This window comes from Gobius niger, assembly GCF_951799975.1.
Source record: "Gobius niger genome assembly, chromosome: 8".
Taxonomy (NCBI): domain Eukaryota; kingdom Metazoa; phylum Chordata; class Actinopteri; order Gobiiformes; family Gobiidae; genus Gobius; species Gobius niger.
Window position 1 is genome coordinate 25,682,229 of NC_136859.1, and position 19,538 is coordinate 25,701,766.

The 19,538-nt window shown below is 40.4% G+C and overlaps 5 protein-coding genes and 2 long non-coding RNA genes across 7 annotated transcripts; 3 read left to right on the forward strand and 4 right to left on the reverse strand.

Moving 5' to 3' along the window:
- The first annotated feature begins 341 nt into the window (after positions 1-341).
- LOC306966489 lies at positions 342-1,655 on the forward strand. Its single transcript, XR_013793112.1, has 3 exons — positions 342-374; positions 1,222-1,473; positions 1,551-1,655. It is a non-coding gene; the product is annotated as an uncharacterized lncRNA (long non-coding RNA).
- Positions 1,656-2,693: 1,038 nt separating this feature from the next.
- Positions 2,694-3,463, reverse strand: LOC306967141 (uncharacterized protein). The gene is made up of 5 exons (XM_079562048.1): positions 3,373-3,463; positions 3,260-3,304; positions 3,114-3,188; positions 2,950-3,024; positions 2,694-2,869 (listed from the first exon to the last, which is right to left on the reverse strand). Exons 1-5 carry the CDS (start codon positions 3,431-3,433, stop codon positions 2,778-2,780), a joined length of 348 nt encoding a protein of 115 aa, XP_079418174.1. The 5' UTR covers positions 3,434-3,463; the 3' UTR covers positions 2,694-2,777.
- Positions 3,464-5,134: 1,671 nt separating this feature from the next.
- Positions 5,135-7,465, reverse strand: pafah1b3 (platelet-activating factor acetylhydrolase, isoform Ib, gamma subunit). The gene is made up of 5 exons (XM_079561817.1): positions 7,047-7,465; positions 6,889-6,978; positions 6,669-6,785; positions 6,443-6,565; positions 5,135-5,783 (listed from the first exon to the last, which is right to left on the reverse strand). Exons 1-5 carry the CDS (start codon positions 7,125-7,127, stop codon positions 5,523-5,525), a joined length of 672 nt encoding a protein of 223 aa, XP_079417943.1. The 5' UTR covers positions 7,128-7,465; the 3' UTR covers positions 5,135-5,522.
- Positions 7,466-7,709: 244 nt separating this feature from the next.
- LOC306967181 lies at positions 7,710-9,859 on the forward strand. The gene is made up of 4 exons (XR_013793170.1): positions 7,710-7,763; positions 8,084-9,372; positions 9,445-9,551; positions 9,647-9,859. It is a non-coding gene; the product is annotated as an uncharacterized lncRNA (long non-coding RNA).
- A 511-nt stretch (positions 9,860-10,370) lies between these two features.
- Positions 10,371-13,477, reverse strand: tlr21 (toll-like receptor 21; the record flags this gene model as incomplete). The annotated part of the gene is made up of 1 exon (XM_079562097.1): positions 10,371-13,477. One exon carries the CDS (start codon positions 13,475-13,477, stop codon positions 10,559-10,561), a length of 2,919 nt encoding a protein of 972 aa, XP_079418223.1. The 3' UTR covers positions 10,371-10,558.
- A 1,122-nt stretch (positions 13,478-14,599) lies between these two features.
- cnfn (cornifelin) lies at positions 14,600-15,152 on the reverse strand (the record flags this gene model as incomplete). Its single annotated transcript, XM_079561719.1, has 3 exons — positions 14,600-14,723; positions 14,809-14,945; positions 15,029-15,152. 3 exons carry the CDS (start codon positions 15,150-15,152, stop codon positions 14,631-14,633), a joined length of 354 nt encoding a protein of 117 aa, XP_079417845.1. The 3' UTR covers positions 14,600-14,630.
- Positions 15,153-17,282: 2,130 nt separating this feature from the next.
- cxcr3.2 (chemokine (C-X-C motif) receptor 3, tandem duplicate 2) lies at positions 17,283-18,984 on the forward strand. The gene is made up of 2 exons (XM_079561818.1): positions 17,283-17,439; positions 17,552-18,984. The coding sequence occupies exons 1-2, from the start codon at positions 17,404-17,406 to the stop codon at positions 18,647-18,649; spliced, it is 1,134 nt and encodes a 377-aa protein (XP_079417944.1). The 5' UTR covers positions 17,283-17,403; the 3' UTR covers positions 18,650-18,984.
- Positions 18,985-19,538: the final 554 nt, after the last annotated feature.

The window sequence follows — 19,538 nt, forward strand, 5'->3', positions numbered from 1 at the left end:
GTTAATGGACACTACTTCCTCATGTAAAATACGTTATGAAGTTATTTAGTGATTCTGTAATCATGTTAAAACATTTTTTGTAATCCCCACAGATCCTATATCAAATGTGACTGCGAATGCCAGCGATGTTCCTCTGATTGAAAACTCCAGCACGGCTGTTGCTTCCTGTTTGGTCTCCTCTGGGTCCACTGTCTCACTCGTGTGGTTCAATGGCAGCTCTGAAGTCACAGCCGACAGCAGAGTCCAGCTCACGGAGGGAAACTCCACTCTCACCATTGTCAAAGTCAACCGCTACGACCAGAGCCCGTTCACGTGCACTGCTTTCAATCCAGTCAGTAATGCCACCAGTAATGCAGTCAACCTCACTATATACTGTGAGTACAATGTGATTAAAGGACCTGTACTTGAGTTTTTTCCCCTTATTGTAGTAAATTGGTATGGTCTTCCTTCAGTATAGACCAGAGATGGGATGGAATCATATTTCTCAGCAATGTAAGAGGGTAGGCCTACAGAGCAATCAGCTAAAGACACAAGGTGAACAAATACACTGAAATTTGAAACTTGAAACAGACATAAGTTTGAGAAAATGATGTATTGCAAGTTTTTTTCAATGTATGTTTTCATATAAAAACTAAGTAGGGAGAAAACTAGTCAAAAAACTCAAAATAGACCACTGTGAATGATTGATGTTGGGCAATCAATCAATGCTACATTGTTATTGTCATTTTTATTTATTCATTGGTTTATTTGGTCGTGACAGTGCTTGTTAATGAACATACATGCGCACTCTTGCACATGTTTTAGTGATAGGGGAAATCGGAGTACCCGGAGAAAACCTTTGCAGACACAGGGAGAACATGCAGACCCCACACAGAAAGGCCCTGTCCAGGTGGGAATCGAACCCGGGACATTCTAGCTGTGTGGCATGAGCGCCAAACCACTGCGCTTCTGTGCCGCTCCTTGAAAAACAACAATGAAATTCCGTCGGAGCATCACAATGTTATGAAAGTGCATAATAACATGTGCAGAGATTTTGATCAAACATGGCCCTGCAGGCTTTTATCAGTACTGCGAGGAGTAACTCATCCCTGCGAAGAACTGGGATGTTTGAAAAGGGGGAAAATTGAGAAGTGTAACATTTACTTGCCCTCTCTTTCATTGTTTGTAAATAAGAAAATCAGGTACAGAGCCTTTAATCTCAAAATGTTTTTTTTTCCACAGATGGGCCTGATAACATGAACCTGACACTTGGATCCCACATTACTGGATCCACTGTGACCGCGGTGTGCACGGCTGAGTGCAATCCTCCTGCACAAATGCGTTGGGCTTTCAAAGATCAGTATTTGAACACCACAGGCCCAGTTCTGGTGTTGATCAACGTCACTGAAGACCAAAGTGGACCTTATTCCTGCTTTGCATCCAACAGTGAGACAAACCTCAGCCACAATGTCACAGGACACCTCTACATAAAAAGTGAGCAAGGAAGTAAAAAGTTTAAATACTGATCTCATATGTATTTGTATATAATGTCCGGTCTTTACGTTCAACAGATGCCAATTCAGGATTGCAACCAACTGCTGTGTGGCTTCTGACACTGATCTCTATTGCTGGGATGCTTTTTTACAATCGGTAATATATGAAATGTACAATTATGGATATTGTTAATCACTAAATTAAATTTCAAATACGGAGGAATTGGGATCGAGAACAAATTCTGTGATCCTGCACTACCTCATCTCCTTGCACATGTTGATAGCTGTAGCCAAATATGATTGTGTGTATCCACATAAATCCACATAAAATACATTTATTTTTTATCACAAATGTAAGTGTTGTTTTTGGAATGATGTTACCGTACTATCCTCATAAGGCATAAGAAAATATCTGGAGTTGCACAGGATTCATTCGCCCTGTTACCAATCCATCCGCAGCAGTGATTTGCTACTGCGCTTGACTGGATGAGTACCCATGAAGTTTCTAAGGGAAGAAAAATGTTTCAACACACACACAAAAAAAAAGTTGTTCAAGCTCTGACATGTATATAATGTCAAGTATTTGATAAGTTGTGTCAGAGATAGCAGAACAATAGCACCAAGAAGGGATAAGGGCTTCTCTTTCGTCCCCTTCGGGAAATAAATGGACGTTGATATTGAGCAACATGTGAAAACCCCTGAATGAACTGAAAGCAAACAAAAAGAGGCACAATCCAAGTACAGACAAAGATCTAAGATTCCTATGGGGGAAAATGTAGTTTGTGTTACAACTAATTATGTGCTTCTATGTCAGTGCTTCATTATGGGACCCCAGGGTATAAATATGAGACGCCAAAATAACCATGTCTTATAATGATATACTTGACTTCTCTTTGTATGGGGAGTTTTTGTAAACTAACCTTTTAAGTTGAATCAAAAATAATGGGAACATTGAAACAGTACGAGGCTATTGTTTACTCTAGATCAGGCGATATCAAACACGGTTTGTGTGTTTTTTACATTGTGGAAACAGCTATAGTTAATAATCTCCTCTCAGTCAATAATCTTCTTTGCAGCAGACCATTCTTTATTATCTTGCTTAGTTATCTTAACACACAATAAGTCTGTATTGTACTAAACAAGAACCACAAACACACTCTTCTAGGTGTTTATTATAAAAAGAGATGTGACGCATGCTTACAACAAAGAAAATGTACTACTGCTATTAATATGAACAAGACGTTTACAGTTTATAGGCTATACCTTGAAAGAGGAAAAAGAAAGTAGGCTTTGACTTCTTGTGCTTCAGATGGGGACAATGGGGGGTAAGTTCCTCTGCCTCTCCTTAAAAAAGCGGCATTTGTGTTTCCTGTTTGTCCCTTGGCACAGTTTCCTCCCTTTTCACAATAAGATTAGATAAAAATAGTAAAGAGTAAATTATGCAAAATGAGTTCAAAAATAAGGGGGGAACACTCACAATTCACACGTCTGTTTTTGCGTCGAGCATGCTTGGCACAGAAGCACAGGTTCTTCTCCTCCCATCTTCCATGCACTGGTTAAACAAAAAGTACCAAGAAAAAACTAAGAAAATTCTTCATGTACTTTTTTGGGCTTATTTGTTTTTCTGTTGTTTTTCTTTACCTTTGCATTTGCACAGTGAGTCAGGAAAATGTGTGCTTGGATCCACAGAGATGACTGTTTTTCCAAAAACAGATTCTACAAAACAATGCACATCTTAGCACATAAGGCACAAAGAATTCAATTAGAATAGACTTAAATCAACGTACCATCATTGACTGGCTTTAAAGAGGTGTCGTGCTTCTTATGATTGCCTGAAACATAAAGAATTATTTGAGGAACTGACCAACATTGTAAAAGAAATTGGTATATTAAATATTACCTTTAACGTGCTCTGCGTATATTATAAGCAAAAGAGGGAGCCAAATCCATTGTGGTCCCATGGTCTTTCAAAGTCCTGTGTGCAGATCAGAGTACAAGTGTGAAAGGTGTGCCTCATACCTCTTTATAAAAGACAGTGTCCGTGTCAGTAATCGTAACCGGGTCTATTCAGTGCCTGCCAGTACTTTGAGCCATTTGAGTCAAATCTTTTACAGTAGGTGACAGTGAATGGGTAAAAAGCAGTGTCTTTGCCAGAAAACCTGCATGATTTTTATGACTAATGATCTTTGATGATGGAAAAGAGAGATATCAATATTGTGTTACATTCCAGTGGTTTTGCTTTAACAGAGCTCATAAATCAAATGTACATTGAAGTTAAGCCACGGTAAATATTTCTCCTTTTTTGTCACCAGTCTTAACTAATGCAGCGTCGTCCAACCTGAACCTGGGAGACCTCAAAAATTCCCATGGCTGTCCCCTGAGATTCTCAAATAAAGAAAAAGAAATGCAAACAATCTCGAGAGAGAACTGCAATGAACGGATGACATGTGTTTTACGAGGTTTAGTGGTCTAGCATCCATCCATCCATCCATCCATCCATTTTCTTCCGCTTTATCCGGGGCCGGGTCGCGGGGGCAGCAGTCTCAGCAGAGATGCCCAAACTTCCCGGTCCACACACACCTCCTCCAGCTGTTCTGGGGGGACCCCGAGGCGACACCAGGCCAGCTCGGAGACATAGTCCCACCACCGGGTCCTGGGCCTTCCACGAGGCCTTGTCCCACTAGGACATGCCTGGAACACCTCCCGCGGGAGGCGACCAGGAGGCATCCGAAACAGATGCCCGAGCCACCTCAGCTGGCTCCTTTCGACGTGGAGGAGCAGCGACTCTACTCCGAGCTCCTCTCGGGTAACTGAGCTCCTCACCCGATCTCGGAGGGTGCGCCCAGCCACCCTGCGAAGGAAACTCATTTCGGCCGCTTGTATTCGCGATCTTGTCCTTTCGGTCATTACCCAAATCTCATGACCATAGGTGAGGGTGGGAACGTAGATCGATCGGTAAATCGGTAAATTGTGATGTAGCATAACTTCATTAACCTTATTAACTTCATTATTGATATTGCTGTAATAGTGTAACAGAAGCGGGTATTGCCCTTTCATATTGCCCAAGTGCGTGTTCAGGAGTAAAAAAGGGTAGCCTACTTCTTGGAGTAGCTTTATCTCACAATACTTTTCTTGTGTAATATTGTTTCTGAAGTAACTGTGCTTGAGTAGAGCATCTTTCCACCATGAGTAAATGTGTAATGAGAAAACCATAACGTTAACATTTAAGCCTTAATTCACACTAAGATTCTTTTTTTTTTCTTCTTCTTCTTTTTTTAGCAAAACACCAACACTTTTTACACTCAAATAGCTACTTTAAAAAAAAAAAAAAACTTTTGTTATAATTTGGGTCACTACTTTTTACTTTGATTTGATCAAATATACTTTTAAAGAAAAGTTACCCTAACTTGAGTTTTTTGCTACTCTACCCACCTCTGGATAACTTTCCAATAAATTATAGAAATTGCAGGAGTGCTGGAGTCAACATTATATCCAATGGGTCACTATGAAAAAGGCTGGGAACCACTTAACTTGAGCAATGAATGATAATGTTTGAACAAACTACTACAAACTGACATTGCCTAATCCAAAACCTGATCCAAACTGAGCACATAGAACAGGAAAAACAAGACGTTGTCATTAAGTAACACATCATCTTTATTATCAGCAAGGGGTAATGCATATTCAGGCATGTAGTTTTTGCAAGCTTATATTTATTTCAATAGTAAGGAAAAAAAGCCCTGTAATATAGTGCATTAATCTGTATAACATACAAAATTGATCCAGCTCAGCAACTCATCAACATACCCACACAGTACAACAAAGGAATGAATAAAAAAAATGCAAGTTTGTAAAGAACATGAAATAATAGTGAAGAGAAGTGTAAACAAAAACCAAACGTTTGTTCTTATGAGTTCTTTAACCATTAGAATGATGTAGCACAGTATTTATGTTAGGATATGTTAGTCTAAAATATGGAATTGACAAGAGTGAATACAAATGGGAGAGTATTAGTGCACCCTTGAATAAAGGAGGTTTCTTCAAGATTGTTCAGTTTTCTGAACGCTTATCCAGCAGAAACTTGATATGTGAGTGTAGAGGTTCACACACAGCCTGGTAGCCTTTGGGAGTCAGGTGAAGGTAATCGTACATGTCTTGGTGGGAGATGCTTCCGTTGGAGTGGACAAAGCCAGGGTCAATGTTGAGGAAAGAGGCGTATGGAAGAGAAGATAAGGCCTCCTGCACCAGCTTGTTCACACTGGCATTCTTCTCACGCAGAGGATTTGGCATTTTTCCTCGGGGCAGGACACCCTAAAAGTGCAGGTGGAGAGGAAAACATTATTGAGCCAAGTTCATAACCAAAGTATGATTTACAGAGATAATATCTCTTGGGGTGTTAATAGTTTGTCGAGTGACAGGGGCAAGACACTGCAGCTGAATGTATAAAAAATAAAATTATAACTTGTGCTGTTTTATTTAATACTTTCATGTAGAAAGACGTAACTTTTTCAGAGGGGATTTTGAAGGCTTTATTCAGTGTATAAGTTAGATAGCAAAATTCCTATTTTGGCTTGTTTTATGGGGTTCAAAGCTCAATAAATCAGGCTAAAAATTAGATAAACAAATCCCTCTGTCAAAAATACAAGACAGGAAAATGTTGTGGGGTAGACTATGTAATATGGAGATGTTGTTGCAATGTAGCAAAAGTAAGTTTTGAGAAACTGCCTTTGAAGTTACATTATATAAAATACAAAAAATATATATAATTGAATCAGTCCAATAATCTAAGGCCTTGTGACACTGAATAACCTATATTTTTCTTATTTCCAGGTTAGAGTATGATAAAAGAGCAATTTGCCCAAAACCTCAAAATTAAAACACACATTCGTTTTGGAACTTTTTGGAAATATTTGTAATTTTGCTGATGAGGATTGAGAACGGACTGTGTAGAAAACAAAAGTATGACATACGAGTACAAGCGTGTGAGCCTGCGGGAGCTTGTTCTTGATAACTTGGACAATGGCCATAATGCCTCCACAGATTTGTTCAGCCGTGTGACCATGGTTGTTGGTCCCTACCCATAGGATTATAACCTAGGGGGAGAAAGCAAAAATAAAACAATAACTCACTTGAATAGGAGAAAAAACACAGTTAGTGTAACCACAAAGGATCAGTTGTTCAAAGAAACATTCAGACCTTTGGGCTGATGTTATCAAGTTCGCCATTGGACAGTCTCCACAACACATGTTGCGTTGCATCACCACCAATGCCAAAATTAAGCGAATGTAGAGGAGAAAACAGCTCTCGCCAGATCTGGAAAAGAATAAGACACATAAGACAAACACACAGTATATTAGACAATAAACATCAATAACACACTTCTGAAATAAATGTATGGAAAATAATCTGTATTCACCCCAAACTGATGCAGCAACTGAACAAGAGAGTCCCCAACAAAGACGACCTCAGGTTCCTTTCCTTTCCCGTCAGACACAAAACGTTCATGCTGCAAAGGCAAAATGCAGTTAAGAAGAACACTCTTAAAAGGTTATTAATGACTTCATTGTTACACACCATAGACATCCATCGTCCATCTCCATGAATGTCTCCACAAGGGGTGGGTGTGGCGGCAGGATTTGGCTCCTCTGCACTCATAATTTTTCGTTTCTAGTTTTGGTAAGAAGCTGAAGCCGTTTCTTTGGTGTTCTTGCTCTTACATCCGAAATGTTCACAAACACATTGCTTCAGAAACGCACAAGAGGCTATGAGTCCAGCAGAATTAGCTTCTATAGCTAGCCCTCTGATGAATGCCAGCAGCACACAGTACCTGAATCTCCTCAGATTTCTACAATATCATTTCTAAATGGTTAACTTAATACTTAAATAAATTACGTCTGATGCCAGGTCAAATTATACTTCTGCACATATAATAGTCACAAACAAAAATTATCGATTGTATTAACATCACCCAGATCCAGGAAGTACACGCTTGATCTTTGTCGGCTGTACCATAATTACGGAGGGAGGGGGGGTGGTGTAATACAAAATTAGTACGTATATATTTAATTATTTATTAATTTGAACTTTAACAGTTTTCTAATAAAATAAATAAACGGACGACAACCTATACATTGCGTACTTAAAAGTGTAGGAACAGAGAACATTTGTCCCCTGCCCGTGTATGAATGGACTCGTCCGGTCTGATGTAGCTAGCTGCTCATGCGCACACCTGTGACACGATGTTGCTGAGCAACGAGACCTTTTCAGGAGAGAGTCTACTGTGAACTTGAGGTACAACTTTTTAATGATTTTATTGGCACCAAACGCTTACTAATTTGTGTTTGTGTGCTGTATGATTCTATTTACCAAATGAGCAATTCGCCTTCCTCGTAATCTGTAAATTTGAGTTCCAAGCTCACCTGTCATGACACCTGTTGGAAAACTGACATTTAGAAATTGTGCTGTCGCTAGTATTTTGAATATAAACTTTTTTCACTGTTGTCCAAACTGCTTGAGTTAGCATTTTTAACCGTGGGTTTGATTAGCTTTAATCAATGTGCAAATGTTTTACACACTACAAAATATTCTAAGATTATACTCTGTATTTACAGAGTCGTGTTCAGCATGAGTCATGCGTGTGGAAGAGCATCCTCATCCAAAGACAAAGCTTCTAATGTCTTTTATAGAAAGATTAAACCCCCCATGAAGGATATCGTGACAAGGAGCAAGGTGGATGCAGACTGCAAATGTGGGAAGTGCAGAAAATCAGATGGCCAACACAAAATGAAAAAACTGCGCACGCGGAAGGAGAGGGATCAATTGCGAGATGGTGGAAAAGAGGTCTCAAAGGCTAAATCTTATCACCCTTCCTATTGTCATCCTTTCAGCAAAGATGTGTCCCATGTCCACCAGTGTTGTCATAACACTTCTACAACAGGTAGATTTCCAAATATTGTCACACATGAGCCAAGCGTCATCACAGACAGCCGTCTCATAGGGCATCATGGCCTATTTAACCATGAGGTCAAGTCTATTGATATTGAACGCCTCCTGAGTGAGCAGAGAAAACTGGACAGAAATGAGAAACTGGCAGTAAACAGAGTGAACAGAAATTCCAGGTTACATATTTCAGCATTTGCCGCTGATCCACCTTCAAATGAGAGACAGTGTATGTTAGATGAAGAGGCAGGACGATTTAAAAAGAAAAATCTGCCTACTACAGAGACTTTTATTCATTCCCAGGAGCAAAAGAATAAAACATTGGAGTCCAATAGTCAGCGTTCTGATCTCACACCAGGGCAGAGGCCAAAGAAAAGCCAGACTTCCACTGAAACAAACATAAATGACGAATCACCAAAGCGCAGCTCTTCTGACGCTGTAGTTAGTGAGGTTAGGGAGGCTCAACCTGCCTTATTTGAAAACAGCAGTGAATCGCACCAGACTCCAGGTAGCTTTATCAAAAACAATGCTTTACCAGGATCTGTGGCATCTGTAATAGAGCACACTCCAAAGAAGCCTTCTTCAGCTACTAAACCAACCCAAGCCAGTCATCCAAGCCCTCAGCTGCCTTCCAACCCTACCATGGCAGAAGCTTCTAACAGCCTTGATGCACAAGAAGACAGCCTGGTCTCTGATTCTACCGCAATGTATGTGAGGGCCATAGCGGCAAGTCTATGCAATAACGTGTCATTCTCCCTACTGAGGAAGAGAAACCTGGTGGCAGAGAGCAGAGATACGCTTTTGAAAGCACTGCGGCAGAGGCATGGACCTCGACTTCAGAGGAACCTTTTGAAAATCCAGCAGCAGTTATATTCCTATGGGCGTGAGGAAGGACGGGGAGAGCTCTCGGAGCCGTGCCACATCCCAGAGTTTGCTGATGATGAAGGGCCCTTTGCTGCAGGTCTTGTGAACTTTGTTATTTGTTTCATGAGTTTGTAAATATTCTATTTTTAACTGATTTGTTCTTTTTCAGATGAGTTCACGACACAAGCCACACGTTTTGCCACTTCCTCATTCCCAAAAACAGAAAGAGTGCACTTTGACTGGAACTCCCTAGATTGGTCCAACCCACTTGATACGGTAAGATTCCACACAACACAGAAAACATTTTAGTATAGATAGGTCATATTTTTAGGAGAAAGTAATATTTGCCCCTTTATTGTTTCCTTGTAAAGACTGCCGACTGGTTAGGGATCCCTGCTGAGAATCCCATTGATCTTGATGACACCTTCAGTCGTAGATGCTCCCCGCTGTTTCCTGTGGATTTTGTGTTGAACAATTCAAGGGAGACGGAGCATCTGTTCCCTCCGTCTCCCTCATCCTTTGGAGATGCTCCTAGAAGCTCTGGTCATGGGGAAGACTTTTTTATCAGCGCAAAAGGCAAAGAATTAGCCGACATGAGGACACTAGGATACAGAAGAAGCCCCCGTGCCAGTGTTGTGAATGACCACTACAGCTTTAACCCTCGCCATTCAGGGTCAGTGCCCTTTCCCCAGGTGCACAGCTCATTTGACACTCGCAAATACTCTTATGGCAAATCTTTCTCGGAGGATATTCCATATTTTCAGCGGAACAGCTCGCACTTCAACCACTCGAATCTCCCTTCAGCTTCCCCTGTGCTCAGCCATATTAACATAGCGGACTACCCTCCATCTTACATGGTTGAGAGAGATCCTTCACTGTCTACAGGCTCCGGTGTCCCAAGCCCTGGGCACTGGTCCTTTCCTCCTATGAGACTGTACTGAGCTTATTATTAAATGTGTTTTTGTTCCCATCTGTCTTTCAGTATTACATGTAAAAGAAATGTCAAAGAAAAATTATGAATATTTCACATTTTTTTAATAGTAATGTTTTGCTCAAGCACACAATTCAGAAACAAGGGATATGATCGAAGTTTTGCCAAATATTGTATGAAGCAAGCAATGACGATAACTATACCATTGGAATATAAACTATGAAACACATTGCATATTGTCTACTCTAAGTTAACATTATAAAGAGGCATTCTGGGCCAAGGTGGCTTTCATTTGTATTGCTAAAATAATACATCACAGTTTTGTTTGCACAGCGGTCAATAAAAATTCTAGTCAAGGTAACAAGTACTTTGTGTCATCTGACATTTCACTCTCAGAATGTTGTGCTCTGTTGTGGGAACTGTCGGTACTTTCAGTTTCACATTGGCTGTTGGCTTTCATCGCTCTCCGTAACTGACTCCAAAACAGCTTCTGTGCCTGTGCTGGATCCGTGCAGTCGGAGCCAGGCCACTGCAGATAGGTCTTCTTGAGCATGACCTTCCTCATGCGATGGTAGGAGGACATCTGCCTCTCTGTAATGCCCTCCAGAAAGACGAGCAGCAGGACGTCCCGGTGCTCGTCGAAGAGCCGATAGCTGGCCAGCTGAATTTCCAGTGAGCACCACTCGCTCTGGAGAAAGTTTCTGCTCACCACACAGATGGTTTTGCGGCTGCTGTAAACTGCAGAAACAATGTTATCCACAATGTTGCGTCCGACTTCAAAGTCTCTGTGATGCAGGCAGAGTTTGAAAGAGGAGCCGTTTCCCTCGAGATTTGGCACCAACTGCTCATAAACCCACAGTTCATCAGAGGAATTGTAGGAGATAAAAGCATCGTATACACAGTTTTCTTCCTCATCTCTAAGCCTGCGCCACTGCTCACTAAACCATGCTCGAAACACAAAGTAGCTGTACTTCAAAGTCCAGTAGAGCTTCACAAATACAATAGGAACAACTGTAAAAAGAAAAATCACAGCTGCAGTTGTGAAACAAAGAAACTGTCCAAGATCCACATAGCACACATTGGTGGGAAAATTGTAGAATCTGACTTTTGTGGTGTCTTGGCAGGGGTGATCAAGTAAATACACCACCTGAACTGAAGGATTATTAACGGTCCAGTTTTGCAGCAGCGAGTTCTCACAGGTGCAGGTTAGAGGGACACCGCGTATGTCCATGTACTTCAGGTTTTTAAGACTTTCCAAGGTATCCACGTCAATGCTGTGCATCACATTGCGGTTAAGCTGTAATGATTGTAATTTGGTGAGGTTTCCAAAAACTTTATTTGAGAAATTCTGCAGCCCCATGTTTTCAACAATCAGTCGTGTCAGATTTCTTAGGTTTTTGAAAACTCCCGACTGTAATTGAACTCCACCCACACAGCAATATTCCAGATTTAAGAAATCTAGCTCTGTCAGATCATCAAAGGCATCAGGGGCAAGGTGAGATATGTGATTGTTAGTGAGATGCAAGGTTTTCAAAGAGTGGAGGCCACGAAAGAAATTTCTTGGCAAAAGAGTGAGTCCAAAGGGCTGCTGTCTGCCTAAATTAAGCTCTCTGAGTTGGTTGAGATTTATAAAGGGTGAACTGGTAGTTTGAGAGAGAAAGCGAACCAGATTGCTCTCGAGACTCAGCACTTTGAGTTTATCAGAGAATGGATAATAAAGGGAAGTGTCTATTTCTTTGAGACTGTTGTCATTTAAGAATAGTTTAGACAAACTTGCCAGTCCGTGTAAGCCCTGTTTTTCAATATGAGTGATTTTATTGTCCCCAAGGTCCAGTGTTTTCAGATTTCTTAGACTCTTAAATGTATTGTTAAAAATCACAGAAATGCGATTTGAAGCTAGGTTGAGTGTTTCAAGGTTGAGAAGGTTTTGAAAAGTTTCCCTGAACAAATCCGTCAAGAGATTATTGTCTAATCGTAGATTTTTAAGCTTTGTAAGACCATGAAGGGCGTTCCTGCCAAACCATGCGATCCGGTTGATGTTCAGACTGAGATTCACTAAATTGGGCATGGGATGAAAAGCATAATCCTCAACAATGAGAATGTAGTTGTAACTATAACTCAGATATTTCAGATTTTTAAAGGGCCTTTGTCCCTTGCAGAACTCAAGTTGTTTAAGATTATTATGCTCCGCCTTTAAAACTTTAATGCTTTTGGTGTAATTGAGAAACAACAGACAGTTCGTTTTGTTCAGTTTGTTCTCGGACAAATCCAACTTTTCAATGTATTTAGGACAATACTGAAGCGAGGTTGATGACAGACTGTGTATCCCGTTAGACTTCAGTGTCAGATTTGTCACATTATCCACCTTTCTACCTAAGACTTTGCAAAACTCTTCAAGCTGACTGTCGTTATTTAGACCAGTGCCAGAAAAATCCACACTGTCAGCGCTTATATTGCTAATATTTAAAAAGTGTATTATATTTACATTTGTGGCTTGCAAAGACAAATGGTTTAACTGGGCCAAATCCACTCCTTGAAAAGCATCTGCCGAGAGCCTTGGGTTAAATGATAAATCTAAATATTGTAAATGACTCAGAAAAGACGGATGGCATCCCAGAGAGGACAGGTTATTCCTACGTACATATAGGTTTGACAGTGAACGGGGTAGTGATGCGTTTGAGTGCTCAAGTGAAGTCAATTTGTTCAAAGAAACCTTAATGGTTGTTAGATTTTGCAAGTGAGAAACAGAGGAAACGACCTGTGAAAAATCAAAAAGATAATTTTCCTCCAAAATTAACATGTTCAATTTCAAAACGGTTGAAAAAATGTGGCTCGGGAGGACTTTTATCTTGTTCTGTGCGAGTGCAAGGTGTCTCAGGTTGTGCAGATCTTGGAACAACAAGGGTTCCAGATGGGATATGTTGTTAAAGGTTAAATTTAACATCTGAAGTTGCTGCAGGTTTTGAAAGGCGCGTTCATGGAGGGTTGATATATTATTTTGATCTAAACTGAGCTGCATCAGATTTGGCAAATGAGTAAAGCTTTGGCCTGGGATCTGTTCGATGTAATTAAAACAGATTCTGAGATCAATGGCAGACGGCGGCAGGTCAGCCACAATTGTTGATACATTTTCCTCCTTCCTTCGGTGACAGATGAATGTCTTGTTTTCGCTGTGCGCAGTGTCGCAGTTCTTAAAGCTGTAAGTCGTGACCAGTTGAGCAGCGTGAAGCACAAGAGCGACTGTCAGCAGCTGATGAGTTACTCTCTTCATTGAATTCATTTTGCCCTTTATATCCCTTAATGTTACAGCTGTTTCCACAATTGAACGGCACTGAAACATAAAGACAAACAGCACTTTGTAAGGTTGTACAGATAAGTATACATGGTGAATAAGAGTAATAACTGTACACCTTTGACTCAAATTTAAAGCATTCATTAATTCAGTAATCATTAATACTACTTAATACTTAATGGCACAATGTCCTTTAAACATTGTGCCATTAAGGACAGATCCAACTTTTTTGTTACTAAAGGTAATTTTGTATTGACTTCAATATTTGCATTATGTCACATTTATCAATTTATCAGATGCCTTACCTTGACAAGATGCTTGGGCAGTTTCCAGGGAACAGCAGAGCTTTGTTGCTCATGTCCAACATGCACGTCCAGTTTTGTAATGCCTTCAGTTCCTCATCAGACACTTTCATTTCTCTTTTATCCTCACACACCTAGATCTGTGGTTTTCTCTTTCAGGGCTGGCATCAGTGAAACATCACCATTTTGTCCAAATCCATATGGGCTTTATACACTAATATGTCCGGAACCTATTTATTTAATGCAGGACTGCGCAATATATTGTTACAGTATCATTGCCACGATATAAGGTGACACAATAGTCCAATCTTTTTTGCAAACACAGCCTAAAACAAAACACACAATGACTTTAAATGTGCAAAAACACGTCAAAAATCAATTGAAAAGCTTTAGTTATATATGGTAGTGATATTGTTATCGCAATGCTCAACACTTATCAGATATTGTATTTTCTTTCTCATATTAAAGTAATGAAGTTTTCCGTCTGATCTACATTGTAGAGTGTAAATCTTCATTTCTGAGAGAAAAATGCATACAAGTCTGCTAAAAGGTTTTATTTCAGCATGTTCAGATAAATTATGCCATAAAAATCTTAACATTGGTACATGGTAAATCTTTAAAAGTTGGAGCTGCAGTATTTACAGTTTCAAATAAATAATCTGTGCATTTCAAAATAAAAGCTGTTTAGGAAGGTAATGTCATACATCTGACAGTTTTCTACTGTTTATTTGAACTCAGACAAAAATAGACGTAGCACTTCCTACTTTGTAGTGGTCTTTGTTCACGTGTTCAGACAGCTGTACAGAGGTGTTTGTTTTTGACTCTATATTTTAGTGTCCTCTCAACTTCTGCTCCCGGGCCATCTGACATAATCCACACAATGGACAGCACGCCATCACCACCCAGTCGTCACACACCGAGCCCTGCATTGAAGCACAGCCATCTCATCATAAACTCTTGGGAAATATCTTTTAAACAATCTTTATGCAGTATTTCCGTAAAACTTACACTAATGTGGTATCTGCTGCGGATGCTTGTCCTCAGAGCGATCATGGCCCCTGGGAGGAAGGGAATGCAGCAGCTGTCATCGTTGTCCTGAGCCACCTTACAGCCCAGGATGCATGGGATGAAGAAGGCACACAGACCTGTGGGGAAGCGGCGTGTTAAAGAACCAGTGCCAAGCATGAATGAACACAACAGGTGAGGGCATCCGCAAAAGTGCACGTACAGATCCCACAGTCGTCACAGCAGTCACACACGTTGGAGTTCCACTCTGAAGACCCAGAGGAGACGGTGTACTGTGTCACCGTGACCTGAGGCTGGGTGTTGATCACATTCGGTTGGTATGCCATGGCTGTAAAAAAGAATAGGGAAGAAAGCATGACATCAAATCACAGTGTATAAAATCCACAGCGACATAAGAAAACATTTCATCAGCCTTCAAGGAAATAAAAACATTCTCCCGAACTCTCATAAAGATGACATTTCTTGGTTGTAAGAAGCCTTCTAATTGACTAAGGACACCCAAAACCACCCAAAACACCTAAAAATGCAGCAACAAAATCTCAATTTGGTCAAAAATTTACTGAAGCAAATGTGAAGCGAGGCTGACAATGTTAATCCTACCTCAAAAAAAAAAAAAGATTTCTCCAAAATATGCCGTCTGCTCTTTTCTAAAGCCGCTTATAGAGCACTGACCAGGCAAACTAGAGGTTTGTCCATAGCTCTTATACCCCGATATGACATCACCTGGAGTCCTCTTGAGTCCAGTTTCTATGCTGATATGATGTGGCCAACAATGAGAGCCAAGCCTTTGGAAAGACACAACTGAAATGTTTGATTTAGGGGTGGATATGCACTCTTTTCATGGGAGCACCTGTGATGGCGTATTTCTTATCGGTGCTCCTTAATTATCCAGCAAAGCAGACATATTGTGCATATTTGCCTTTAAGTGGCTTTGCTTTTAGTGCAGGTGTGGTGTGTGTACACACGGCGGGCCCTGTACGTATACGAAAGATTCAAAGGCACCATCCCCATTGAAGCAGGTTCATGAAAACGTGTGTGTTTATTAGGAAAGTATTATGTAAGGTATTCAATGAAACAATATGTAATTCATTTCAACATTCAGAGTCAGCATAAAGGACATGCTGCATGTGTACATTTCCTTATCAGACAGAACAGTATATAGAGTGTATATCTCTATAGTAGTCAGTGTAAATGAGAATTGGTTCTCTATTGACTTTCCTATTAAATAAAGAATAAATCAATTAATATTGTGAACATGGGGAGAAAACTGTTGTGGGTCAATCTCACGACACTGAGGCTAGCACAAGGGCACAGCTGAACCCACGAGTACAAGTAAGTCCCTCATCAGTCAACAGGATTTGTGTCTGTGCAAAAATATCAGTGATTTTAGAAGGCAACATTTGTCAGGGATCTGTCTGTATTTTTGTACACAGAAATAACAGGAATAAAATGTGTCCATGACGACATAACTCGAAATATTTCCACTCACAGCAAACACACAATTGTTTAGTCATTTCCTTAGTTATTTTTATTTTTTATAAAATGTCTGTAATAAAACATTTTAATGGGTGAAATTTTACAGTGTGTGGCTTTAAGTAATTTATATTGCAAATACTTTCACATAAATAAGTAATAATTCGACGGAGCAAGTTTTATATTTATTTCATTATTTTTAGTCAAGTAAAAAAAATCGCCCTCGTTGATCAGAAATATTTCACAACATTAAAAATACCAGCTTTTCAGACAAGACAGGAAACTACTGCATATTATTACTCAATCAACTTCTAAAATCGAAAGTATCACGTTGCTCATAGCAAATATGTTCACGTTTATGTAGATTACAAGTTTTGACTTCAAATATTCTTTCCCCCAGTCCTCGAATAATACAAAACAAAACAAAATCAACTGTAGTGACTGTGTTTTCATTACCTTTAATATTAAATGCAAGAGTAATTTTACCTTTTTTATGTCATTATGCCTATTTTGTATCTTAGCAGTTGACAATCTTTACAATCATTTCCTGTTTGGACATTGATGCCTATATCTGTACTTTGTGGGCTCAGTGTGTTCATCATTCTTGCATCGGTTTCTTGTCATATTAAACGTGAGTTACTGTTCTTTATTTCTAAACACTAATCTGTATTTCTTAAGACCGCTTACATGAATGTTTCTCATCTTCGACATAGTTTCTGTTCTTATTTTCTCACCATAGATTATTGACACTGCTGAGACCCACTTCTTCTCACAACTGTCACACTTTGCAGAAACATTTGTAGACAGCAGTTAGTCATGTGCCGCTGTCTGTCTGAGAACAACTTACAATTGTTTTTCTAAATGTATGCTGCACTATTTTTCCTCACACAGTCATCAATTCCTACTATGCCTTTGTGTGCATCTGTCTAAAGGGCTCGGTTCCTGAATTTACTTCTCCTTTTTTCTTGGCGCCTCAACTGGACAAGTGGGACAAATATAGTGAGAAGAAGAGGATCTTAGACCATAGTTTGTTCATGAACAGCATGCATTCTCTCATCTCTGATTAGGTTACAGGTGTTCTGCTGCGTGCTTCTCCAGAAAACCATGGATCCGGCCACACCAACCCCAGATGATTACTGGGTGAGTTCTTTATGCATTACACAGCATTGCATGATTTATTAACATCTCTTGGTTTGATTGTCTACACACAACATATTCAATTAATGTAAATCTTGTCTGTTCTGTTTGTTAGGAGGATATAGGCGACTATGACAACTACACATATGTGAACCCAGGCTTTGTTGCTACGCCCTGCAGTCAGGCAGATGCCTATGGCTTTGCACAGAAATACTCCCCTGTGATGTACAGCCTGGTGTTCGTTTTGGCGCTGGTCGGGAACATTCTGGTGCTATGTGTGATCCGGCGCTACAGAAGTTCCCAGAGCGGAGGAGCCTGTGCCTTCTCCCTCACTGACACCTTCCTGCTTCATCTGGCTATTTCTGACCTGCTGCTGGCATTCACCTTACCCCTGTTCGCTGTGCAGTGGGCTCATGAGTGGGTGTTTGGGGTGACTGTTTGTAAGATCTCTGGAGCCTTGTTCTCTCTCAATCGCTACAGTGGCATCCTGTTCCTTGCGTGCATCAGTTTTGACAGATACCTGGCCATTGTCCATGCCATTAGCTCTGGCTGGAAGCGCAACACATGCCATGCTCAGATTGCCTGTGCTTTTATTTGGGTCATTTGCCTGGGCCTTAGTGCTGTGGATATCATTTATAAACAGGTTGTGCCAGTGGACACTGGGAAGACCAGGCCTTTTCTCCTTTGTCAGGTGTGGTTTCCAGAGAAGTCAACACAATGGCAAATAGGTCTGCAGCTGGTCAGTGTGATCCTGGGTTTCGGACTCCCTTTGTTAATAATGCTCTACTGCTACATTCGGATCTTCAGATCGCTGTGCAATGCCACTCGCAGACAGAAGCGCAAGTCCCTGCGCCTCATCGTGTCCTTAGTGTCTGTGTTTGTCATCTGCTGGGCTCCTTACTGCTGCTTCCAGCTGACTGACAGCCTGCTGAAACTGGAGCTGCTCACTCCCAGCTGTTCTCTCGCACATGTGCTTGATGTTGGGACTTTGATCACAGAAAGTGTGGGACTGTCGCACTGTGCACTCAACCCTGTCTTGTACGGCTTTGTGGGTGTGAAGTTCAGAAGGGAGCTGGCCCGAATGTGCAAAGGTTTACTGATAGAGCAAGGCTGGCTGGGGATGGAGGCATGGAGGCCCAGGAAGCCAAGAAGAACCACAGGGTCATGCAGCTCTGCAGAGAGCGAAAACACATCTTATTCAGTTATGGTGTGAAGACGTTAAAGGCAGGAAGTAAAGAGAGATGGGTATTCAACCACACATGACAAAGTACGTGAGGGTGTGAAAACTGCAAAACTGTGTTAAGTGTGCGTCATCTTTTAATGATTACAACATAATATGTGCAGCTGTGAGTTTGTACCATCATTTATGATTGTGACTTGTTGAATGCAGTTTTATAAAATAAAAACTTTACCAAATGAAATACATTTACTAGAGCCTAAACGTTACTTCACTTTGGAGTCATCAAAAACGTAAGGCAGATGTTGTGAAACTTCTCTATTTCATATTTCAGAAAGGCTTATTCAGCAGTTACATGTTGTAGTTTTAGTGCAGAAAAGCATTGCAACATTTGCAACAATGCATTCATTACCTAAAGTTCTCACAACTGATGTGAAATATGTGTTACTTATTGTGCTTATTCATGTGAAGAACAAATGAATGTAAATATATAAACTTGTGTGTGTGTGTGTTTCTTTTGTTTAATAAAACACATTTTGTATAAATAATTCTATACCACAGTTGTTGTTTTTTTCCAATTGGATTCCATTTCATTTAATTTTATTTTGTCAGGTGACAATTGAAAATCCTCTAAGATATTCAGAAAACGTTTGAAATAGATCAAAGAACTATTTAACACGTGTATATTTAACCTCTTAACATCGTGTGTCACTAATTCAACGTACCTCTTCCTGCAAGAACTTAGCATTAACTTGAAAGCAAAATCTCTGAGTGAGAGGCGGGACATGGCCACACTGCAGACCCTCCAGAATATCCTGAAGACACTTTCTCTCTGCACACCTTCATGACTCAGACCCAGAGATGTTTTTTTCCTATACGCAAACTACGCAAGGTGCGTAGGGCCCCTGCAGCCGCAAAGGGCCCA

Excerpts from the sequence above, each read along its gene's own strand:
- LOC306967141 (XM_079562048.1), bottom strand. The coding sequence starts at position 3,433 with ATGGGACCACAATGGATTTGGCTCCCTCTTTTGCTTATAATATACGCA. Across the intron at positions 3,189-3,259 it reads TTTAAAGCCAGTCAATGATG|AATCTGTTTTTGGAAAAACA; the intron begins GTACGTTGATTT and ends ATTGTTTTGTAG. Across the intron at positions 3,025-3,113 it reads CTCACTGTGCAAATGCAAAG|TGCATGGAAGATGGGAGGAG; the intron begins GTAAAGAAAAAC and ends TTGTTTAACCAG.
- pafah1b3 (XM_079561817.1), bottom strand. The coding sequence starts at position 7,127 with ATGAGTGCAGAGGAGCCAAATCCTGCCGCCACACCCACCCCTTGTGGA. Across the intron at positions 6,979-7,046 it reads ATGGACGATGGATGTCTATG|CATGAACGTTTTGTGTCTGA; the intron begins GTGTGTAACAAT and ends TTGCCTTTGCAG. Across the intron at positions 5,784-6,442 it reads AGGCTCACACGCTTGTACTC|GGTGTCCTGCCCCGAGGAAA; the intron begins GTATGTCATACT and ends CTGCACTTTTAG.
- cxcr3.2 (XM_079561818.1), top strand. The coding sequence starts at position 17,404 with ATGGATCCGGCCACACCAACCCCAGATGATTACTGG. Across the intron at positions 17,440-17,551 it reads CAACCCCAGATGATTACTGG|GAGGATATAGGCGACTATGA; the intron begins GTGAGTTCTTTA and ends TCTGTTTGTTAG.